The sequence below is a fragment of the Dendropsophus ebraccatus genome, chromosome 1 (assembly GCF_027789765.1).
Source record: "Dendropsophus ebraccatus isolate aDenEbr1 chromosome 1, aDenEbr1.pat, whole genome shotgun sequence".
NCBI lineage: Eukaryota > Metazoa > Chordata > Amphibia > Anura > Hylidae > Dendropsophus > Dendropsophus ebraccatus.
In genome coordinates this window covers 109,129,267-109,149,148 of record NC_091454.1, presented here as the reverse complement: position 1 = coordinate 109,149,148, position 19,882 = coordinate 109,129,267, and the positions used below count along the sequence as shown (strand labels likewise).

The 19,882-nt window shown below is 43.5% G+C and overlaps 1 protein-coding gene across 2 annotated transcripts in view; it reads left to right on the top strand.

The window, feature by feature from the left end:
• Window positions 1–19,882, top strand: part of WASL (WASP like actin nucleation promoting factor) — a 49,901-nt gene that overhangs the window by 11,980 nt on the left and 18,039 nt on the right. For both annotated transcript variants that reach the window (XM_069976643.1, XM_069976649.1), the window contains exon 2: window positions 19,272–19,406. In XM_069976643.1, coding sequence (XP_069832744.1) covers window positions 19,272–19,406 — 135 coding nt within the window. The remainder of the gene's footprint in view (window positions 1–19,271; window positions 19,407–19,882) is intronic.

Genomic DNA, 19,882 nt, shown 5'->3' with positions numbered 1-19,882 from the left:
AGGAGCTTCCTAGGGAAGATATCTGTAAAGCAGCACTACAGGGCCACGGGGATGGGTAAATATACTTTTTTGTGTTCCTACAACCCCCGGTATTTCCAGTGAGTATTCCATTTTATGGGACTACTTCTTTAGACTATGTTCCCACACAGTATTTTTGATCAGTGGTTTGCAACCAAAACCAGGAATGGATTCAAAACAAAGGCTGTTTTCAATTTCAACATTGTTTACACAGGAAATAACGACCATTGTTTTAAAATAACAGTAATCATTTGCCATTAAATGGCGGTCATCCACTCAATTTCAACAACTTGTGAACATAGCCTTTCTGTGTTTTCAGTCCAATCCTGGTTTTGGTTGCAAAAAATACTGTGTGGAAACATAGCCTTAATTTGCATGGAAATCTGCCAGATTCCACATGATTTGTGGAAATTTGCCACTATGGGTTTTCCTTGTTACTTTCTGTAGCAGATCTTCCTTGTGTGTAGTAAAAAAAACTGCAAAAATGTATACCAATATGCATGCTAAAAGGGTGTTCTTTTGGAGCACTTTAGGTCATTTAAGGCTACATTCAGACGTCCGCAAATTTGCGGACGTCACGGATGGGGAAGGAATGTAATGGATTCGTTCCCCGCCCCGCATGATGTTTAAATATCATTCTGGCAGCGGGAAAACTCTGAAGTGCTGCGGCGTTGTAATGTATCTATGGACAACGGGACCGGTGCTCGCTTGTGGTGCCTTTACATGACAATTCATTTGTTGTCCAACTCGCATTCACAACCGGTGTGTAGTTTGTGCAGCCATTAACATTCATTGTTAGGGTATGTCCACACTACGGAATCCCGGGAGATCACCCGACAAGGATTCGGCAGCTTGCCCGCCCAAAGAATGAGCAGGTTCATTCTTCAAGCAGACAGCGGAATCTGCTAACCCATAGAATAAAGCCTGTGGGGCGAGATGCGTGATCCGTCGGGATTCCGTAGTGTGGACATACCCTTGAACAGAGATTTGCAGATGAGGATGATCAATTTTAGTGGCGCACAAAAAAAAGTGATCAGCTGATGAGTGAGTAATTTCCTGATTACTAGCACTTTCACACGGGCTGATTATTGGCCGAATTAGTGTTTCTTGGAGCGCTGGTTGTAGATAACTGGCCTGTGTAAAAGGACCTGTCATAAATAGCATTTTGTTTTCATGATCATTGAGGCCAATGTGTGTCGTGCTATTGTATGGCTATAAAATATCTATGTCCTATACATTCAATGAAAGGCCTGATAATATTAACAACAATTGTTCGTGTAGCCCAGCTGCATAATGGATTGTTTCTTGGGAAGGCACTGCAAACAGATGTGAAACTCTCTGATCGGCACTCATTTGCGGCCACATATCAGGCTGTCTAGGCTCGGGGGGTGGTATTCTATACCTCACCCTAAAGATAAAAAAAGACCAATGTGGAACTTTTATTTTCTTATTTGTGGATTAACTTTTTTTTGCACAGTTTTTTCAGTTCTGACTAAAGGGAGACTAACAACAGGTTAGAAGAATCTAACCTGCTGTTTTGTACCTATAGCACACAGGCATGAAAGTTATTCTACCTTATCTTCAGCACCCTTTTTGGGAAATTGGTATTTTTTTTTATATGTAAACTAGCCAGTATGGGGCATCATAAATATAGAGGTGGCGCTTATTACTGCATAGCACTGGGTGAAGATTGATTAGGAAGGGCTGGCGGGGAGGATTGTTGCACTGCCCTTGATCCCATCCCCAGTACACCAGACCACCTTATTTACATGTTAAAAAAAATTGCCAAAAAATGCTGAGGATCGAGGGAAGAAAATTGCCCTGTGCACTTCTAACCTGCTGTTAGTTTCCCTTTAAGTCTGTTAATGTTAATGTACTTGCCAAAGCCCAGACAATTAATTTGGATGAAATTAGCCCACACAACCAGTCAATTATGTTAGCAAAAAGATGCACTAAAACTGTAAATATGGGAACACAGAACACAAGCATTGCAAGTAAAACCAGTACTGTGGCCGATTTGTTGTGAAACAAAGCGCAGTCTGATGCAAAAAAAAAATACAATGATGCAAGACAGCACTGCGGGGCAGGCAGCCCAGGGAGCAGACAGGTAAGTATACATTACTGACCCTACCCCCGGCCCGGCAACATGCTTAAGTATTAGTTTTTCCCAGACAACTTCTTTAAGACATGCAACGTTTTTATAAATATAAACAAATATTTGCGCAAGTTGACTCCAGCCATGAGCCTATTTAGATGATGATGTATCTGTGAACCTTTTAGAGCAACCATTAGACACACAGATATTTCAGACTTATTATAGACTGTGCACCACTGTTTTTTTTTTTTTATAAATTAGCTGTGGGTATGCATGGTTTTCTCTGCTAGAACTACTAAATACATGCATGGAATGATAAAATGCCCCCTTTGTCTTCTCACTAAGCTGATGCTTTCCCCACAGCTGGAGTTTTGAAGCAAATCTGTCACCCACAAAACAGGTAACGGAACTAATGATAGTGTTTTGCAATTATAAAAGCAAAATTAAATATACTCTTGTATCCTATGCCAGTGTCTTTATTGTGGATATGAATATATTAATATACATTGTTAAAAAAACGTCTACTCCCCATGATTGACTTGTGGGATCGATAAAATCCTGGCCATACGTACTGCAGTGCAGGTTCAGAGTGGGGGTGTCACCAGTACCTAACTTCAGTGCCGCAATGTATGCAAGCAAAGACCTCTGAGTGGGCTTTCATTCTAGTGAGGGCAGAAGCTTGGAAATCTTGTGCGTGTGTGCTGCAGTACACATCCATGGCACACTTGCAGGATTTTAAGAAAACTTGGTGCCATAAGCCGGGCCCCACTTGTCCATCATGCTGTGGGGGTGTGCAAGAAAGGTGTCATTAGAAAGTTTAAATGGTCCCACAAAAAACGACAACAAAAAACCTTAACTCCTATGACTTATAATTATATGAAAAAAGTGAAGTTCAAAAATGAATTTCTCTAATTCTCTAATGTATTCTCCCATACAGCTGATCTGTGTATAGACATGATGACATAGAGCAGTGCACTTTGATCTTCCCAGACAACATTCAACATTTGTAATGTTTGTTTATGGCGATTGTATTGCTGTTTGCTTTGTTTTATATGCCATGGCTAAGTGTCCAAACCAGTAGGAAGTGGGTGAAAAATCATTGATAGCTTGAAGCGAATGTGCATTGAATTTTGCTTTTGGCATTACATTTCTTTCCTGTTGATGTCTATGGCAGTCCTCATTGTCTGGCTACTAAATAAGAATCTGCTGTTGCTGTCTGTATTTACTCTCTACTGTATTGCAGACCTGTATACTGATCTGTGATTCAGATTTCTTGCGGATGTAAAATATAGAAATATATTACCCATACCTAAATTTTTAGACTATTGATTCATTTAAAGCATTGAGAAATGAGAAATACACACAGAAATCCTGTTATATAAACTTATTAATGTGTGAATAGTTTCTTGGGATAACATTGGCTCAGCTTTTTAGGACCTAGTCTGTATGGAAAGAATACAGCTCCTAAATCAGCACGCGTGAATCATACTTTTCCTTCTCTACTACTTTGACTGCTTTTAAGGCATTCCAGTTAATATATATGGCATTGTGAGCCCACTAGCCCTAACTTTAGTGTTGTTCTTCTAGTACAGACCCCTTAACCATGTGGACACCAACACACATTTTTACATATTTAGCATAGATGATGCTGAAAGGCCTGTGCATACTACCAGATAGAAACCAGTCTAGCTGCATACCTAAATGTGACTCAGACATTTACTACCTTGGCTTGTTGCAGGATGCTCCACAGCCATACTTTCCCTACTGAGACCAGTATGACTTGCTATCTACTCTGATCTCTAATGTACTCTTTAGCATTACTGGCCTCACATGTCTAGTTCCAGGATATTTGCCCTTTTTCATTTTTAGCACCATTGGACACCACATGCAGGATAATTCAATATCTAAATAATGCAGTGTTGTATTTCTTGAACCCACATTACAACTTCTCATGTGCCAATCTGAACACAGATGCAGTCTCCTCTTCTGTTAGGGTGAATGCTGGTCATTGCAACAGGCAGTGTCTTGATAAAACATCAGGACCAGGTCAGCCAGAACATATTGTACACAGGGAGTGCTATGGTGAAGTTACAGGTGCCATCTTTAGTACAACCTATCCCCCCCCCATCACTGTGTCTGTGTGAGCCCACTGACTCTATTCCATGGGCCGACTAGAGCAAATGAGTGCTCTCAGCGCTCGTTTGCTCCTCGTTCCCCATTCACTGCCGCCGATATTCCACGCGGCAGCAGCGAGCGGGTGAGTCCCGGGGAAGGCCGGGGGGGGGGGGGGGGTTGGGGGGGGCGACGGTGCCCGGGTAATCGCTAGATTGCAACAACAAATTGCCATCTAGCTGCAGGAAAAATATTTGCCCCTAATGTATCAGTGATTTTATTAAGGAAGACAGAGCTTCCTTCCTTGAGGAAATTAGGAAGATGATGAAAGATGAGATTGCCACATCAATGGCTAGACTCCTCCACCACCTCCTGCTATGCCTCAGGGCCCTGCACCTACCCCTCTAGTCCAGCAGGCTATAGCGGACAAAGTTCCTATAGCAGAGTCGGTCACTAACTATCCGGTCTCTATAACCGCTTCTGAGGGGTCAATCGCATCCACATCCAGGAAGCGTAAGAGACAGTCTTCGGCATCTTCCTGTGAATCAGGACAGATCTCAGAAGATCTAGAAATTGATGAGGAAGAAGCTGAACATAAGGAGGAGATAAAGAAATATTTTTCTTCAGACCACACTTCCGCCCTCCTCACAGCAGTCAAAGACGCTTTGGGAATGGAAGACGTGCAAGAGGAAATAGCACCCAAGGATAAAATGTTTAGGGGTTTAAAAGCAAAGAAAAAATTCGTTTTCCCGGTTCATGAGACTTTACAATCTCTAATAACCGATGAATGGATGGAACAAGAAAGAAGACTTCATGTTCCTGGTGAAATTAAAAGATGTCTTCCCATAAGTAAGTAAATGGGGAGAGATGCCTAAAATTGATGCGCAGGTGGCAAAAACTACAAAAAAATCAATTTTGCCTTTTGAGGATTCTTCCCAACTAAAAGAGCCTATGGATAGAAAGGCCGAGAGTCTCCTTAGACGCTCCTGGCAGACAGTCTCGTACACTCTAAAAAATAACATTGCTGCCACCTGTGTTGCTAGGGCTCTTCACGTTTGGATAGAGCAACTGGAGGGCCACTTAAACAACAAATGCCCTAGACAAAAAATAATTGATTCCTTACCCCTGTTAAAGGCCGCCACTGCCTTACTAGCTGACGCCACGGCAGAATCTATTAGATTTGCTGCTTAGGATGGCGCTCTGACTAACGCAGCCCGCCATGCACTTTGGCTGAAAAATTGGACAGGGGACAACACCGCAAAATCCAACCTATGCGGTATACCATTTGAAGGGGAATATGTCTTCGGAGCTCCTCTTGATAAAATTATCGAGAAGACAGCGGACAAAAAGAAGGCTCCACCTGAAGAGAAGCGCACAACTAAGAAACAACAATATAAACATTCTAAATTTCAGGAGAGCTATCGAGGCAAGAGGAAGACAGGCCGTTGGAGCTATTCGAAAGGAGGCAAGGGGAGGAATATTTTTTTCAACCCCAAAGCCTCCCAGGACAAACGGTGACGTTTGTCCTGTATGGGGAAGACTGCAGGACTTTTCAAAAGCGTGGGGCTCTATTACCGAGAACACCTGGGTAATAGATATCATCAAGAAGGGATATCAAATAAAATTTACTCATTCCCCCCCCCCCCCCCCAACCACCCCCACGAAGATTCACCATATCCAGTCTTCAAATTCCCTACAAACAGAGCTGGTAGATAATGTACGGATGCTACACCATATGGAAGTCATCTCTTCAGTACCGCTAAAAGAAAGATGATCGGGTCATTACTCGAACCTATTTCTTGTAAAAAGAAAAAAAAAACTGCACCTTTCGCCTAATTATAAATTTAAAACCCCTAAATCAATTTGTGAAATATGCAAAGTTCAAGATGGAGTCTATAAAATCCACCACTCCTCTAATAGCTTCAAATGCATGGATGGCCTCCATAGACCTCCAAGACGCGTATTATCATGTCCCAATACATCCTCAGTCTCAGAAATTTCTGAGATTCGCGATACAAATAAACAAAAGGATTTGCCACTTCCAATTCAGAGCTCTCCCGTTCGGGATTTCATCTGCCCCACGAATCTTTACCAACATGATGTCAAAGGCTGTGTCTTTATATATAGTGGCTTACCTGGGCGACCTTCTGATAATTGGAGTTTCGTCTGAGAATCTCCATCAGGATCTGCAAACAACCCGCTGTCTACTATCTACACTGGGTTGGATCATCAATGAAAACAAATCAGACCTAGTTCCATCTCCCAGGAAAGTTTTCTTGGGAATCCTCTTGGACTCCAGTCTTCAGATGTCCTTTCTCCCGCAAGAAAAGATCATAAAACTTCATAGAAATTCAAAGACAGCCCTCTGTCATCTGTAAGGGAAGCCATGTCGGTGCTGGGATCTATGACATCTTGTATACCAGCGGTTCCATGGAGTCAGGCTCATTCCCGAGTCCTACAGGCCCAGATTCTAAGAGTATGGAACAAAAAAAACATCAGGGCTAGACAAAAGGATAGCCCTCACTCCACAGGTGAAACAATCACTGCACTGGTGGCTGAGCCGTGTAAACCTCGAGAAAGGAGTACAATGGAATCCTCACCCCATGGTGATACTGAAAACAGACACAAGTCAGACAGGGTGGGGAGCTCAAACAGGGACTCATTTCTTTCAGGGAGTCTGGAATCCAGACGATATGAGAGACTCCTCAAACCTCAGGGAGCTGAGAGTGGTTCAGAATTCCCTTCTGGCAGCTCAGAACATCCTAGACGGGGTACATGTTCACATACTGTCAGAGAATATCACAACAGTAGCTCACCTAAGACACCAAGGGAGTGCAAAACACAACTGTCTGTGGTCTGTCTCCCAACAGATTCTCTCCTGGGCAGAGTCACATCTTCTGTCCCTATCTGCAACCCATCTAAAAGGGACAGAGAACACCGAAGCGGATTTTCTCAGCCGCAACCAGATCCATCCGGGAGAATGGTGTCTAAAAGAACAAGTATTCCATCAACTAGTGGATCGTTGGGGACTTCCCGAAATCGATTTATTTGCCACAAAGAAGAACAGGAAAGTAAAGAACTTTTACTCCCTGAACCCAGCCGACCATCCGACGGCAATAGATGCGCTAACTCAAACTTGGGAAGTAAAGTTAGCATACGCATTCCCTCCAATACCGCTGATACCCAGAGTACTACAGAAAGTCAGAGACCTAAGGTCAAAGGTTATCCTCATAGTCCGATACTGGTCAAAAAGAAGCTGGTTCGGACTTCTAAAGACCTTGGCCCTAGAAAACACGGTTCTCCTTCCACATCAAACAGATCTTCTATTTCAGGGCCCGATCTTCCATCCGGATCCAGCGAAACTACATCTCTCGGCATGGATCCTGAGCGGTCAATGTTAAGAAGCCAGGGCCTCTCAGAAAGTGTAATATCAACACTAATGGAAAGCAGGAAAAAGGTAACAAATTCCATCTATTTGAAAGTCTGGAAAGTTTTTTTCTTCTTGGTGCAAAACTCCACCTCCTTTTTCCTGCTGAACCTAATATATCTCAGATACTAGATTTCTTACAGGCCAGACTGTCCAAGGGTCTCAAACCAGCGACCTTAAAAGTACAGGTTTCGGCTCTATCTGCCATATATGACAAAAATCTAGCAGACCACCGATGGATAAAGAGGTTTATCAAAGCGGCCTCCAGAATTAATCCTAAACCTCAGATTATTCATCCGGAATGGGATTTAAATGTGGTCCTAGAGGCCTTAACAAGCACCAAATTTGAGCCCATTTCAGAACTTAACAATAGACAGTCTTTCTAGTGGCTATTTGTTCTGCAAAAAAGGTGAGCAAGATCCAGGCCCTAACTATCCGTAAACCCTATTGCACAATTTCCTATTTAAATATCAAAGAATTTCTTGCAAATCTGCTGTGCATTTCACACCGTTCATTGTAAAGTTAGTGGAAGAAGTCTATTTCTGCAGTCTATTGTTTCCATTTCCGTGTACAATGTGTGAAGGTTTTGATAACCCTATACACACACACACACATTTTATATATATATATATATATATATATATATATATATATATAATCTATATCACCTATGCATATTTGTGCATCTCCATTGTAACAGACGACAAACAGATGCTGTGTAGTCTTTGTTTTTTTTGTTTTTTTTATTGCTTCCTTATATTTTTTTAAAGCTAGATAGAAGTTTGGGCTTATATGTACTGCTCACTGTAGTAAAAGTGCAGTAATGCTTTTGAAAATAAGGGATCTGCACATTAGTACTTAATGGTGACTGATGGAGATGTGAATATCACATACGGGGTGGGGGAGGGGGTGCTGCTGTTAGGGGAGGTCGTTTGTAACCACACTCACTTTTGTTCTGTGTGGCACTTCTCTGGATATCACAATCCTCCAGTACCCAGGAAGCTGCTGCCCAGCTAGGTCCAATTCAAGGGGCTGGTTGTGGTCAGTTGCAAGATAATAACTAAATAATTCTTGACTCTTGACAATAACACAAGTACATGCCATCTCAAGCAATGTAGATACAGCCAATCAGCCATATCCTTGGTCAACATAAAATGTAGTTTATCATACAGCATTTAGAAGCATCTGCAGCGGGTAACAGCACAATATTTTCTATCCGTATTTAAGTGTGTCCCCTATGTTTTCCTGGTTCTGTAATATATGAATGTGTCCACTTTGTTTGCCTGATTCTGTAGTGTATATGTGAGTGTGTCCACTGTGTTTGCCGGATTCTGTAGTGTATATATGAGTGTGTCCACTGTGTTTGCCGGATTCTGTAGTGTATTTATGCGTGTGTCTACTGTGTTTGCCGGATTCTGTAGTGTGTTTATGCGTGTGTGTATATATAGATATAGATATAATATGAGTGTGTCCACTATATTTGCCTGGTTCTGTAGTGTATATATGAGTGTGTCCACAGTTACATAGTTAATACGGTTGAAAAAAGACACATGTCCATCAAGTTCAACCAAGGAGGGGATGGATACAGGGAAGGGGGAGGGGTGATAAGTTCTATACATATGCATTTATATTATTTTGCTCTATGAACTTGTCTAGTCCTGTTTTCAAGCCCTCTACTGTTTTTGCTGTGACCAGATCCTGTGGTAGACTTTTCCACAGAATCACAGTTCTCATGGTAAAGAAGGCTTGTCGCCTCCGGAGATTGAACCTTTTTTTTTCTCCAGGCGGAGGCAATGCCCTCTTGTCCTTTGAGGGGGTTTTACCTGGAACATCTTTTCCCCATATTTCTTGTAGGGGCCATTTATATATTTAAATAAGTTAATCATATCTCCCCTTAAACGTCTCTTCTCCAGACTAAACAAATGTAATTCTTTTAATCTCTCCTCATAACTAAGATGCTCCATTCCCCTTATTAGTTTAGTTGCCCGTCTTTGTACCCTCTCCAGCTCTAGAACATCCTTTTTATGAATCGGGTTCCAAAACTGGACAGCATACTCCAGATGAGGCCGCACCAAAGCTTTATAAAGCGGTAATATTATATCCCTGTCCCGTGAGTCCATGGCTGTTTTAATGCTTGACAATATCCTGCTGGCTTTAGAAGCAGCTGACTGACATTGTGTGCTGTTCTGTAGTCTATTATCTACAAGTACACCCAGATCCTTCTCTATCAGCGACTCTCCCAGAGTAACTCCCCCCAGGACATATGATGCATGCGGGTTATTAGTACCCAGGTACATAACTTTACATTTATCCACATTGAACCTCATTTGCCAAGTGGATGACCAGACACTCAGTGAGTCATCCTGTAACATCTGCATATTCTCCATAGACTGTACTGTACTACAAAGCTTGGTGTCATCTGCAAAGATAGAAACATTGCTGTTAATTCCATTCTCAATATCATTAATAAACAAGTTAAACAGAAGAGGGCCAAGTACTGACCCTTGGGGTACACCACTTATTACCGGGGACCATTCGGAGTAGGAATCATTGACCACCACTCTCTGGGTACGATTATTAAGCCAGTTTTCAATCCAGTTACACATTAAATTTTCCAAACCGATAGACTTTAACTTACCCATCAGACGTCCATGAGGAACTGTGTCAAACGCTTTTGCAAAATCCAGGTACACTATATCCACAGCCGCGCCGCCATCCAGACTTCTACTTACCTCTTCATAGAAACATATTACGTTGGTTTGACAGCTTCTGTCCTTAGTAAAACCATGCTGGGTATCACTTATAATACTATTAGCCACTACATATTCCTGGATGTAGTCCCTTATAAGCACCTCAAATAGTTTCCCCACAATGGACGTTAAGCTTACAGGTCTATAGTTACCTGGGGAAGTTCAAGAGACCTTTTTGAAGATCGGCATTACATTTGCCTTACGCCAGTCCCTCGGCACAATACCAGTAAGAAAAGTAAAGAATCACCAAGTGTTGGCTTGGTTCTGTGATATATGAGTGTGTCCTCTGTTTGCCTGGTTCTGTAGAGTGTGTGTGTGTGTGTATGTATTTTTATATATATATATAATATATATGACTGTGTCCACTATATTTGCCTATTTCTGTAGTGTATATATGAGTGTGTTCATTATGTTTGCCTGGTTCTGTAATATATATGAATGTGTCCACAGTGTTTGCTTGGTTCTTTGATATATATGAGTGTGTCCTCTGTGTTTGCCTGGTTCTGTAGTGTGTGTGTGTGTGTGTGTGTGTGCATTTATATAGATATATATATGACTGTGTCCACTATATTTGCCTATTTCTGTAGTGTATATATGAGTGTGCAGCACTCTGTTTCTTCCCTGAACCGCATTTTGTTTCTTTCTTTTCTCCGTGTATTGCACTCCTCCTGGTGAGACCCACATGACCGCAATTAGCAGGAGACACCTGAGTGCACATGGTTTTTTCCCATTCTGTTTGCTGCAGCTATGGTGAGTGTAATACCTTATCCAGACTTGTGCTGCTTGGGGGCGACCTTCTCCGCCGGCAGTGCTGGCCGGGTTCTGGTGTGGTGTTTTTGGGTATGGTCCTGTGGCATGGGGGTCGCAGGGCCGTCCCATGGCCCCCGTTCCCTGGCTGTGCACGCCTGCGGGGTTGGTGGCCACTGACTGGCACGGTGTGGACTTAGTGTAGGGACCCATGTGTATCAGATACCGGCACGAGGTACATGGGGCAGTATGGCTTGATCAATTCATACACAAAATTCTGATGTGTTTTTTATTTAGCCTAGCGGCACTAGTATCCAGGGCCGGACTGGGACTGAAAATCAGCCCTGGCACTCACACTCCTCCAGCCCACATACCATATCACACTGAGGTCGTGTTGTGTTGTGTTGTATTGCAACTCATTTTTATTTACAGAAATGGTGCCAAGTCTATCTATCTATCTATCTATCTATCTATCTCCTACCTATCTATCTATCTATCTATCTCCTACCTATCTATCTATCTCCTACCTATCTATCTATCTATCTCCTATCTATCTATCTATCTATCTATCTATCTATCTATCTATCTCCTACCTATCTATCTATCTATCTCCTACCTATCTATCTCCTATCTATCTATCTATCTATCTATCTATCTATCTATCTATCTATCTATCTATCTCCTACCTATCTATCTATCTCCTACCTATCTATCTATCTCCTACCTATCTATCTATCTCCTACCTATCTATCTATCTCCTACCTATCTATCTATCTCCTACCTATCTATCTATCTCCTACCTATCTATCTATCTCCTACCTATCTATCTCCTATCTATCTATCTATCTATCTCCTATCTATCTATCTATCTATCTATCTATCTATCTCCTATCTATCTATCTATCTATCTATCTATCTATCTCCTATCTATCTATCTATCTATCTATCTATCTATCTATCTATTATGCAACAACAGGTTACAGCAGTGATAATATATATAAGTAGGGTCCTAGGGAAATTTTTAGCATATGTAAAATAATATTACACATTTCCTGTATAATGTTAGCACTGGTAAGACAATTTTCTATTCATGATAATACTGTATATCTCTAAATAGCTATTATAGTTACTAAAAAAAACACCAGTATACAGGAAGTGAATATCATCATTACTGTTACTGGCCAATCTATTATAAAGAGACTGATACTACCATTATTACAGTATACAAGTAAAAGATAATACCTCAACCACCATCATCACTACAACATGACTAATACCACTATGCTGTCACTGAATAAAATCCACTACACGAACACAAGTATTACCAATAAAATGAGTACAGGACAAATAATACCAGCACACCATGACCACTGCCGTCATCACCATACAGTGACTGGATAATACTGCTGTACTGTCTATTAATATTCCCTTTATACCATCAATATATAAAATGCAATATTCTACCTCAGCATTGACTAGAGATGAAGTTCAGAGCATTTGGGTTCATGTGAACCTAAACTTACTGTAAGGTCTCTCATCTCTAGCAGTGACCAAATAGAGGTACTGTAGAGATCCAGCTATACAAAGGATCTACAGACCTTAAGAGTACGTTCACACATACAGGATCTGCAGCAGATTTGATGCTGCAGATAGCTTTGTTACTCAATGACGGAACCAAGCATCAAATCTGCTGCAGATCCTGTACGTGTGAATGCACCCAAAAAGTGATTATGCATGATTGTGCAGTTACATCCAGTGACTTTTAGGAGGCGTTTTCCTACATGAATCATAAGTGACTTTTTGGTAGTCAAAGTTGTCTGTTTTTTATTTTCTTTCCATCTGGCTCAGCCGATCATGAAGATTTCTCCAGCCATCACTTGTCTCCCCAGAATCTGCGAGACAAACACTTTAGGCTCCATGCTCCAGCATCATCCTAACCTTATACCTCATCATAACCTTATATTCCCCATTGCTTTACACCAGGGGTCCTCAACTGGCGGACCGCGGTCCGAACCCGGACCGCGGAGGCCAGCTGTCCGGACCCCTGGTCAGACCTCCTAACCGCCCCGGATCCGGTCCGTCCCGCTCCCCACCGCACTGCCTCCCGCCCCATAGGCGTACTGTCCTTAGATGTCAGTACGCCTGTGGGGCTGGGGGCAGTGTCGGGGGCTGATACGCGCTCTCTGGGGATGTCCCGGGGATTCCCCAGCAGAGCGCGCACCACAGACCTCAGTGTACGCTGCCGGCCTGTCCTTCCCGGAAGTGCAGGCCGGCGGCGTACGCTGAGGTCACTGATGCGCGCTCTGCTGGGGAATCCCCGGGACATCCCTACGGAGCGCGTATCAGCCGGGGGCCGGACCGACGGGAAGAGAAGAAGACAGCCGCAGCGGGGAACGAGGTGCTAGGTGAGTTGTTTTTGTTATTTTTTTTTTCTGTCTGGGGGGCATCTACAAGGGGAGAGCGCACAGGTGGACTATATACTACAGGGGGACCTCACAGGGGGCTATATACTACTGAGGGGGCTATATACTACTGGGGGGAGCGCACAGGGGGCTATATACTACAGGGGGGACCTCACAGGGGGCTATATACTACTGAGGGGGCTATATACTACTGGGGGGAGCGCACAGGGGGATATATACTACAGGGGGGACCTCACAGGGGGCTAAATACTACTGAGGGGGCTAAATACTACTGGGGGGAGCGCACAGGGGGTTATATACTACAGGGGGGACCTCACAGGGGCTATATACTACAGGGGGAAAGCACAAGGCGGGCTATATACTACTGGGGGGGACCTCACAGGGGGCTATATACTACTGGGGGGAGAGCACAGGGGCGCTATATACTACTGGGGGGAGCTCACAGGGGGCTATATACTACAGGGGGACAGCGCACGGGGGGGCTATATACTACAGGGGGAGCTCACAGGGGGCTATATACTACAGGGGGGAGCTCACAGGGGGGCTATATACTACTTGGGGGGAGCTCACGGGGGCTATATACTACTGGGGGGAGCTCACAGGGGGCTATATACTACAGGGGGAGAGCACAGGGGGGCTATATACTACTGGGGGGAGCTCACAGGGGGCTATATACTACTGGGGGACAGCGCACAGAGGGCTATATACTACAGGGGGAGAGCGCACAGGGAGGCTATATACTACTGGGGGGAGCTCACAGGGGGCTATATTCTACAGGGGGAGAGCGCACGGGGAGGCTATATACTACTGGGGGGAGCTCACAGGGGGCTATATACTACAGGGGGAGAGCGCACAGGGGGGCTATATACTACTGGGGGAGCAACAGGGGGCTATATACTTACTGAGGGAGAGCGCACAGGGGGGGCTATACACTACTGGGGGAGCAACAGGGGGGCTATATACTACCAGGGCAGTCACCCCCTTTGTACCTAATATCAAAGGCCTGGTGAGAAAGAAAAAAATGCCAGTTTTCCCGCTAATAAGCAGCAATTCTGTATATAAATAGTTGAACGTTTGTGACAAAGTAACAAAACACGTTTCCTACTGATGTTCAGCTCGGACCTTCACCTGACAATAGACCCCGGTAAGTGGACCTTCACTAAAAGTTGTTGAGTACCCCTGCTTTACACAGTAACAGTGCCCCCTCTGTGCTCCCACATAAGCAGTCAGGCCCAATATGTACCTCCAAATAGTAGTCAGGCATATAGCCCCCCACACATAATATAGATGACCTGTGCAGTCCCACATAATATAGGCCCCCCCACATAGTAAAGCCCTTCCCCCTGTGTAGCGCCCATAGTATATCCCCCTTTGTAGCCCCCACATAGTATAGCCACAACATATTATTCTCCCCTTCTTGTATCCCATCCCCCAAATAGTATAGGTCTCTGTGTAGCCAGCCCCCACATAGTATAGTCACAACATACAGGGATGTCACTCAGTATATGCACAGTGTACAGGGATGTCACTCACTATATGCACAGTATACGGGGATGTCACTGACTATATGCACAGTATACAGGGATGTCACTCAGTATATGCACAGTATACGGGGATGTCACTCACTATATGCACAGTATACGGGGATGTCACTCACTATATGCACAGTATACGGGGATGCCTCTCACTATATGCACAGTATACGGGGATGTGACTCACTATATGCACGGTACACTGGGATGTCACTCACTATATGCACAGTATACGGGGATGTCGCTCACTATACGCACAATATACGGGGATCTCACTCAGTATATGCACAGTATACAGGGATGTCACTCAGTATATGCACAGTATACAGGGATGTCACCCACTGTGTAGCCAGCCCCCACATATTTCCCTCCCCGATAGTATAGCCTTAACATATCCCCCCCCTGTAGCCCCCCACATAGTATAGGTCCCTGTGCAGCCAGCCCCCAAATCACAACATATTATCCCCCCCTCTGTAGCCCCCCACATGGCATTTCCCCCTGTACAGACCCCACATTGTATACAACCCCCTCTGTAACCCCATGTTATAGGCCCCAGGTGAAGCTCCCACTGTGTAGGAGCATTCATGTAAAAAACAAAGAAACAAAAGTATACTCACCTCCGGTGATTCCAGCAGGTCCTCTCTGGTCCGGTGCTGTTAGCTGCTTACATATTCTGTTACCGGTAGCCCGATGCAGCCCGGCCCCGGAGGCTCACAGCTCCAGCCCCGCGGCGCCTGCAGCTCTCTCCTCTCCTGCTCGTCGGCAGACTTGTGACGTCATCAGTTGCTGCCCGCCCGAGCAGGAGAGGAGAGAGATGCAGGTGCCGCGGGGCTGGGGCTGGAGCTGTGAGCCTCTGGGGCCGGGGCGGCCACACAAAGTTCTTACGGCCGCGGGGGACTGGGGGGTGTGAGCACGTGGTGAACTGTGGTTTACTTAGCAGGGGGGCTGGTCGGCGGCCCTCCGACTGATAATCTGAGCAGCCCAGCGGGCATTTGCCCGGCCTGCCAGATTATCAGTCCGGGCCTGCTAGTATCAGCCATAGGTGTGAGGTGCAGCACTCTGTTTCTTCCCTGAACCGTATATATGAGTGTGTTCATTATGTTTGCCTGGTTCTGTAATATATATGAATGTGTCCACAGTGTTTGCTTGGTTCTGTGATATATATGAGTGTGTCCTCTGTGTTTGCCTGGTTCTCTGGTGTATTTTTGAGCATCTTTTTTTTCTACTTCAGAGCACAATACTGATAGCTTCACTAAAGTCAGAAGGAATGTACTTGCTAGTCAGCATTTGCAACAGGAAATATTGGTCTTTTTCTTCCTTAGGGAGAGGAGATTGGAATTTGGATCCTTTTGCAGCAGAGTTCACACACACACACACACACACAACGGACTAGATTTACTGACTGAGCAGAAAGACTATTTGTGTACAAACAACCCCTTCTAGTCATATTGCTATTCAGCAACTTTGCTTCCGTTTAAATTGTAAGTATTGTCGAGCCTTATCACACACTCTTTACATTAGGTTACCCATACCTCCCAACTTTTACAGAGAGCAAAGAGGGACATACATGGTGATGTGCCCTGCGTGCTTCACAGCCTCCAGCAATTTTCCTAACAGTGTACCTCAGCCACACCTATGCATGCACAGTTTTTTTTTTCTTCAAATATTAAGTGTTCTCCCAGTGCTTTTCACACCGTTCTAAGCTGTAATGGATAGCGTAGGATGTCAGGGCAGAATATTACTATTTATCTCACATCATATGTACAGTGATTGAGCAGACCATCGCTTACAGACACTAAATAGTTCCTAGATTCCTAAATGGCAGATCATAGTCCATGATAGTCACAGCCATAAATGGATTAAAAAAGAGATATCAGGCAAGGGGTTATACTTCCATTTCCTCCTGAATACACTTCTGGCTTTGGCCAAAATGTCTGCAAGATGTGGCCCTACTCTGAAGTTGTGTTATCTTCATCTTTTTTTTGCATCTGTTTTTCAAAATGTAGTTCAAGACAAGCTTCAAGAAGACAGCTCATCGGTATTGTACAGAAATATGGATGCCATACGTATGGAATTTCATCTGTAATACATCAGTATTTTGGATCTGTGGTACACATTTTTGCTTGTGCAGAATAGACCATAATGCCTGCAGATGGTGCTACGCGCACCATGGAGTCTACCGCTTCTCAGTCTCAGTTGGGGAGGTGGAATGGATCCAATACGTTGTGATCAGTTTGCTTGCTTGGTAAAGGAATCTGCCAGTAGTTAATCTCAGTGGGGTCCTTCCCTGCAGTGACAAGGTCCAGTATGCAGTGAAATAGCTCAGCAGGGACAGTTATATCATATACCCAAATGATTAAAGCCAGCACAACTCTACAATACTCTCCCAGAGCTGAGCAATAGGGGAATAATATGGGCTTCTTCCATACTGTTCCAAGGGCAGTTAAAAACTGCTCAGGCAGGCTAAAAGCTCCCATAGCAATCTACAAAAAAAATAAAAATTGGGAAAAAGAACATGTTTCGGTATCTGGCTCTAATCGGTAAAAGAAAATCTAGATTAGTAGATTGTGGACTCATATCTGGAAAAAGCAAGATTCTACCAAATAGATCCCCTGTCTGTACTTTGGTGGTTGCTTTAAATAGGGTGGGAATTACAGAACAGTGTTCTACTTATTTTTTGCCCTTGCTGGAATTGTTCTGAACTATTCTTTTCGGCATTTACTTGCAATGCGCTGGTGTGGACATTGTAAAGGTTAGAATGAATGAACTGTTTATTTGAAGCATCCCTCGAAATTATCAACACAGAACGCTTGGTATGTTCCCTGTGGGCTGTGTGTAATGCGGTTCTGGAAGTGGGAAGAGCTGGTGGAGTATGTAAAGGCTTCCTACACGTTTACAGCTTCTGGGGGGGGGGGGGGGGGGGGGGGGGAGGGTGGCTTTGTATCCCTTTTTTTTTTTTCCTTTTATAGGGAGTGGTTACTGTAACTGCAAAAAAGAAAAATGTAGGAGCAGTTATCTAGTGTCTTCCAGTTTTATCAGGTTTAAAGGGTTTACCCCAGATTAGGGAAAAAAACACAGCACCACTCCTGTACTCAGGGTATGTTTGGTATTACAACTTTGCCCCAGGGATGAGAATTTCACTGTTTCTGGAATAAGTTAGAAAATGACCTATTGTTTAAACAGTTATTTTGTTAAATTAAGAATTTTTGGTGATTTTAAATTTTCCTTTTTACTTTCTATTTATTAAATTAATTAGGAAATCTTACTAGATCTAAAAGTAAGGGGAGACTTTCTGTTCTGTACAGATCTTTTCCCAGGTAGGTGTACAGTGACGCCAAAATATGGATAACTGGTAAACAGGAGCTGTTGCCTACAACTCGACATTGTTGTAAAGTATAACTATAAACACTGTAAAAATATCACCAGGTAATAATGTGCAAAAAATAAAATGGAAAACAACTAGAAAAACAGACCGTGTTTTAGGATCTGGCTCTGTCTTGGTACAGAGAGAACTCTCTGTACTGCAGCAGTGACCGTGGCTCTTATCCGGCACAAACTGATTGTGCCAACTATTTAACCATTTAATCCCCTAAAGCGACTCTGTACCACAATCTGTAGCCCCCCCCCAACCGCTAGTACCTTCGAATAGCTGCTTTTATTCCAAGATCTGTCCTGGGGTCCGTTCGGCAGGTGATGCAGTTATTGTCCTAAAAAACAACTTTTAAACTGGCAGCCCTGTGTCAAACGGACGTGGCCTACAGTATCTGTGCCCTAACCTTGCACCACTCCTCCATCCCTCCTCCCCACCCTCCTCATCATTAGGAATGACACTGGCAGTATTTTTCCTATTCCTCTGCAGTGAAAACTACACAGGTGTCTTAATGATCCAGCCCATGTGCTGTGCTTGGGCTGATTGGTTCCCTTTAAGCATTTTGAATGTAATAGAATATAATAGAGAGAATAGTTATATACAAATATAAATATATTATGGAGACATATGTTATGGTATGTTATAATCTCGCCCAACCCCTTTAATGGTGTCTAGGCCGATGGAAACCTGTTTAGAAACATTGGTGTCGATATGCTGATAAACTAAAGAAAATGTGAACAGATTTAACTTCAGTTTTTAATTTAACCGCCCTTTTCTTCTCTTCTCTCTGTCCACAGACTATTAGTTCGGCTGTTGTTCAGCTATATGCCTCAGATCGAAATTCCATATGGGTAAAGAAATGCTGTGGGGTAGTATGCCTAGTGAAGGACAATCCACAAAGATCCTATTTCATTAGAGTCTATGATATAAAGGTAAGGTGCACCGGCATGCCCAGCATCTGTAAATGGAGACCTCCAGTCAATTACTTTTATATATGCTAAACTACCTATGGTCCTTTGACAGTGTGTATATATGTAGGAATATATGTTGAATTCTAGATCAGGTTTAAAAAGACACCTTTTATTCAGAAAACGTTGATCCGGAGAAGGACAATACCTCTTTGAGGCAGACACCAGTTGCCTCATATTTGGGGGGGGGAAATGTCCCTCCAACTTCTGCTATAGAAATCTAACTATATCCCTGAAACATTATCCAGAAATCTAGTAGTACATAAAACTTGCCATATTATTTACTTCAGGACACCACTTTGAACCCTTTTCAAGCAACCACTTCAGTGCACATACATTTCTTAAGTGCCTGGTCGATTTTCAGGTTATGTGAGCCCATCTGGCTTACTGTGACGTCCTGTTCATGCTTTGCTCTGGTTGCAGAAGGTAAATTCTGGTGA